Source organism: Mastomys coucha, unplaced genomic scaffold, assembly GCF_008632895.1.
Source record: "Mastomys coucha isolate ucsf_1 unplaced genomic scaffold, UCSF_Mcou_1 pScaffold20, whole genome shotgun sequence".
NCBI classification, from domain to species: Eukaryota; Metazoa; Chordata; class Mammalia; order Rodentia; family Muridae; genus Mastomys; species Mastomys coucha.
Window position 1 is genome coordinate 46,935,148 of NW_022196903.1, and position 6,101 is coordinate 46,941,248.

At 35.1% G+C, this 6,101-nt stretch overlaps 1 protein-coding gene across 3 annotated transcripts in view; it reads right to left on the reverse strand.

Annotated features, from left to right (window-relative positions):
* Window positions 1-6,101, reverse strand: part of Skap2 (src kinase associated phosphoprotein 2) — a 170,614-nt gene that overhangs the window by 147,369 nt on the left and 17,144 nt on the right. For all 3 annotated transcript variants that reach the window (XR_004121993.1, XM_031381908.1, XM_031381907.1), the window contains exon 4: window positions 4,354-4,461. Coding sequence is in view for 2 of the 3 variants with exons in the window: in XM_031381908.1 (XP_031237768.1) it covers window positions 4,354-4,461 (108 nt within the window). In the remaining variant the exon portion in view is untranslated. The remainder of the gene's footprint in view (window positions 1-4,353; window positions 4,462-6,101) is intronic.

The window sequence follows — 6,101 nt, forward strand, 5'->3', positions numbered from 1 at the left end:
CTCCCATTGATGATCAACTTTGCAATCCTCTACTATACACATGCTGCCAGAACAATCAGTCCTACCATATGTACTCTTTGGTTGGTGGTTTAGTCCCTGGGACCTCTGAGGGTACTAGTTAGTTCAGACTGTTGTTCGTCCTAAGGGGCTGCAAACCCTTCAGCTCCTTGGGTCCTTTCTCTAGCTCCTTCATTTGGGGACCCTGTACTCAGTTCAATGGATGGCTATGAGCCTCTACTTCTGTATTAGCCAAGTACTGTCAGAGCCTCTCGGGAGACAAGCCTTTTTCTTAATCTCCAAGCTTTAAAGAATAGATCATAGACAAATATCCGTGCATATGAGTACATATGGTTGCCAACTCCCTGCTTGTCCCCTGTTTTACTGGGACTTCTAGTTAGGAGGATACACACAATGACTTTTCTCTACTTCTGTTTCACTTTAGCTCTCCTACACTCTCACCCTAGAGGTTCCAGATTCTTATCCATGAAGTGATTATGGTCTAGCCCTGACTCAGATTTGTAACAAATGTCCACAGGGATCCTTTGACCTGTCATTGACAAGAAGAGCCAATACATGTCTTCCAGCCAAGTGAATTCTTTTACCTCACCTCAGATATCCACTGCAATGCCGTATGGTTAGAGGCCTCTTTTCAAACAATGAAAATAAAGGAAAAATGACCTCAATGTAAAAAGTAGAAACTCAAGTCACTGTACTAGTGACTAGTACAATCAGTTATGACTAGTGACTAGCAACAATTGTACAGAGCTTACACCAGTGCACAAACATTGCACTGTGTGTTCAATAAGGAGTATCTTTGAAGCTTTCAGCCTAATCAGCTCTAATTTTATCTGATTACTGAATTACCCATTATATATTAGCACCCCAAAGTATCTCCAGCCACACCATAGCATAAAATTGCTAAGAGTGATCTAGAATGATACCAAAACAATTATGAACGTGTGTCCTTGACTTTCCAGAAAAAGATATGAAGCTAATAGAATCTGCTTTCTTTTGACTGTTACAGTGTCAAAATGCAGCTCTGACAGCTACCATGCAATCATTTATAAGTAAAACATAGCCTGATGTTCTTTTTCAGTATGGCATTTCCTTCTTTTTTAGCTACTGGTCTCAAGATATATTTCTGTTCTAAAAAAATAGAAATTAAAAGTATTTCCAAAGAGAGAGAGAAAAAAATCACAAAGTACATTTTTATGTTACAAACTATACAAAAATCTGTCACTATTCATGTTACAAGTCCAGTCATCGATAAGGTGCTTTTTTTTAGAATGTACCACTCAAAAATCAATTATATCAACTCGTTTGTATAGAGGAGAGAGCACCTTTCACGCAACTAGTATTAATGAGCAGACGTGACTATAGGATCTCCATCTGTTTCTCTGACAAAGCTGTGGCTTCTCTAGTCTCTCATTGAAATTCCATTCATCTGGTGTACCAGGGTCCAATGTGAAAATCAAAACCCCATCTAACCCTTTATCAGCTCTCAATAACCTACATGTGAACTCTGCCTGTTAGCACGCAGCAAGTTATGATTTTGCTATCCATCAGGCAGCTGGCCAACAGCAACAACAACAACAAAAGACAGAAAAGAAGACAGAAACCAGGCAGGCTGGAAATAACATGTCTGGCAGGGTCTGAAGATTTTGTTTTTGCTCTGTTTTCATCCCCATTCGGTGTCGATAGGGTGTCTGGACTTCGTGAGATTATGCATTCTTCTCCTTGCCTGTGATTTAATTGCTACCAGCAATCAAGTCGAAGCATCACTGAAGTGTGCTTGAATTTCATTAGAAGATATAACTTATGCTACTTTCCTACAGTACCTAATAAACCATAAAGAAACCAAAACACATATGGCTTGAGGGAATAACTGGAAAATTAGGTGGCCATTTGGGAACTGGGTGAACTTTTGAACCAGAGGAACAGAGAAAAAGAAATATTAAAGGGAAAGACAGACTTAGAATTCACAGAGATGTGCAGCTTTGACCTTTACAATACCTTGAAAATTACATTAACTCTATGAAAAATACATTATCATGCTTAGAGTTTATAATCCATCAACATTCAGATACTGCTAGTGCCTGCCATAAGGTAAGAGTCAAAAGGACAAAACAACAACCTGACTTGACAAAGGCTAAGCTGGCTATAGTTATTGTTAAATACATTTTTGTAATTAACACATCATTAGACTGATAACAGGAAAGGAAATTATATTCCACAAATCACAGAGAACAGAGACAAAATCTTCGCTGCAAAGAGCAAACTGATGAGATACTAGGCTGGAGTAAATGTCCAGTGACTGTCTGAAAATGAACCTACCATGTTCCAAGAAAACATAAAGCTGTTACAATCCTATTACTAATATATCAAAATGAATCATAATAAAAGTAGAATGTCTAATCTGCTCAAGAATTGTTTACGCACTAATAAATAAACACAGATATTTAACAAAACTGGTGCTACACATAAACATGCCATCAATTACCTTTTAACAATTTTTTTCGTAACAATGCATTTGAAAACACATGGAAAAATTTTTAATTTGTTTTATACTTATTTATTTATGGGAGTGGTGCACATATGTACCAGAGTACTCATAAGAAAGTCAGAGACCAACTTGTAGAAATTGGTTTTCTCTTTCAACCACAAGTCCTGGGAATGGAACTTGGGTCTGTAGGATTAGCAGCCATCTGACCAGCCACCAAAATCATTTTATTCTTAAGATAGAAAACAATAATCATAAAAATATTCTATAACTTAATAACAATTCACTTTTAGACTATTTCTGGATCATATAAATTTAACTGTTTGATTATTTTTTAAGTTGCAGGGGTTTTTTCATATTCAATATAATGGCCCCTACACATCAAAATATTTGTGCTATTTTTTAGAACTTGATAAACCTACTTGATGATATAGTTAATGTATATTTATTCTTTTGAATATAAATGTTCTGCCTCTGTGCATGTGTATGAATACATACATACATACACATACATACATTTTATAGAAAAGCAAACCAAATAATTGAAGTGAATCTTAAAACAGTACATCTTAAGTAATAATTCATTATTTTGCCTGAAAATACTATTTCTTCAGTTATAAAATGGTAGAGATGAGGACGGAGAGGGTGATGCTTGGTTATGGATGGCAAGCACTGGAGAAAAGAAGCTTTAACCTTTGTAAAAGACAGAAGTCCGAGAACATTCCTCTCTTTAAAATGTATTAAATGTAAAAGTTAACACAAAACGGATGCAATTATCACTGCTACACATTGAACAAAGTTCTGGATGTAAAAAAAGACTGTTTTGTTCTGAATCAGTGGTTAGAATGTTTATCACTTATGCATGTACTTGACTTATCCCTGTTCTGCAATAGACATAATTTTATACCTCATAAAAGCAATTTATGTTTCCAAAGGGAATGATCTGGATAACACGGAATGCAGAGCACTCCGATGCAGGAAGCACATTTTCATTCAGCAACTGTACTTAGAGACAGAACTGCACAGTCTGATCATCATATGGTGACAAAAGGCATCCTTCATTTCTATGTCTCAGTGAAACTTTGAGTGGCACAAATTAATATGCATGGCTAATGCACTGGTACGCATTCTTAATTTATAACTATAGATCACTCTTACGAGCTTTCTGGAGTGCAGATTCACTTGACTAGCTATCAAAAAGGAGGCACTTGCTGCATCCTAAAAATAAGATTCATAAGTCTGGTAACAGTCCCTAGGCTTTAAAAGCCACTAAAAGATAAACAATCAACTCTACTACTAATTCAATTAATACAAGACATGGTACTACTAATGCATAATATGGGGCAGAGTTAAAGGGTGATCAGAAAAATGAAAATGTATAGTAAAAAGGCATTTGATTAGGAAAAAATTGTTTCAATATGAGGTAATGTAGAAATAATTAATGTTTTATGATCTCATTTTGTATGAAGTTTTAAGAAAAAATACACCAAATATCTTGTTCATTATTCATACAATAAATAATACAAAAAAACATTAAGGAACACAATCAAATATTAAGCAAGAATATGATCATATTAAATTAACCAACAAAGTGTTACTAAGAACCTTCCTGTAATAATACCAGCACTTGCCTAAAAATTCTAATAAAAAGAGTTTTCTTTACAAAAGCAGCAACTACACATTCAAGAAGCCTCCCTAGGACCACTAGAGAGAGCTCTTCTGAAAAGGTTCTGTTAAAGGTGTGGTACCCACAACTCCACGCTTTCTGCTTGCTGTTAAGCCCACTCCCTCTACATGCAGCAGATCTGTATGAAATTGCCAAGAGGTATACTCGAAGAGAGAATGTCACATACCATCAGAGGGGCCATCATCATCTTTATCATAGCGCTCTGAAGCTAAGGAAATCGCATCTGGAGGCCCAGCAAAAGGATCATCATATTCATCCCCCTCCTCCGCATCACCTGTAAATGAATCAAAGAAATGCCTTCTATGATTTGCCCATTGAAAATAATGATAACCTGACAAAAGAGGTCAGTTGTACCATTAAATTTAGTCACTGCAACAGAAAAGAAAAAAAGAAAGACCACAAAAACTATTTAACTATGTAAAACAACATCTGAAGTTATTTTATATGCATTGTAATATAAATGACTTAGTTTTAAAAGTCATCAGACAACTGCTTACTTATAACCCAAAAAAAAAAAAAAATTCAGTCCCCAAATCAAGATTTCTAGAAGTTTAAAAAAAAAAAAAAACTAAGCAAGACCAATAAAATAATAAGAATAACAAGAGCAACTGAGAAAATAATTCAGGTACTCCCCTTAACTATGCAGTCGTCTCAAACCTGTAAAAAGGGGTTGACTAGGTAAAGCCACAGGAACACGGTTTCCATTAAAAGTCATAGGATTATATTTGATAAAAGGAGTTACATTTCAAAAGCAGGAATTCATTAAGCAGAAAATGCTTTCAGAGTCATATAATCCCTCTAAATTCAAGCACAATAACTTACAAACCTTTACTGTTTTCACACAGTGCTTTCAAACACTGGTTTCATGTGGGAGCCTGTTTCCTACTTGATTCTGAAATCCTAGGATGGTTTGTTAGGGATTTTTTTTTAATCTGTTGCTTTACATATTTAATCCCCATGTTAAAAGCTTTTAGGTATTTTCACATGTACTTGACTAAAATATTTTTTAATGAATTAGCTATTTGCTAAGCTCAGTTATACATTTATTTTTCTTATGAATTCAACAATATAAAAAAACATATGCTTAATAGTATATTATCTGATAACAATTTAAATTATCTGCTATCAGTTGAAGAAAGTTTGGCTAAAAGGACATGTGAGTCCTCTGGCATCCATCTGAGGGCTTCTTCCTATTTTTCTGAACTAATTTTTTTGTTTTTTTGTTTTTTGATTTTTGGTTTTTTGAGACAGGGTGTCTCTGTGTCACCTTGGCTGTCCTGGAACTCACTCTGTAGACCAGGCTGGCCTTGCACTCAGAAATCCACCTGCCTCTGCCTCCCAAGTGCTGGGATTAAAGGCGTGCGCCACCACCGCCCGGCTCTTCTGAACATTTTTAATAGAGGTTGCCACTTTCAAGATAATATTGTCTACATAATTTAAGAATTAAATGTTAATTCTATTTCCTTATGATTTTGCTATTTCATGTACAACTATCACCCTTATTCTCAAAACTGTAAAGATGGTGACATCCTTATGAAGACAAGAGTAGAGATGCCTATCTCATCATCCTTAGCAATTCTGATACACTAAATATGGTAATATGTTTATAATCAAAATTCCAAGGAATGCATATAGATGCTGCCACCTCTTTAGAACTCACCCTTCTCAAGCCATTCAAAGTACTTTCCAGGACATTATAATGTCTCTCTTAAGCATAAAGTTTGATTTTAAAAGGAGCCTCGTAAAATGCTACTGAAATATTTTGAACATGTTTGATTGTACATGGAATGTACAATAAAGATCACAAAATTTTCAGTTACTTTTAGTTGCTATGACCTATTTTTTTTCTATTATTTACAATGTTTTTAGTTTTTAGGAGTATAACATCAGATAATTGTTGCTTGGCTTTATAAT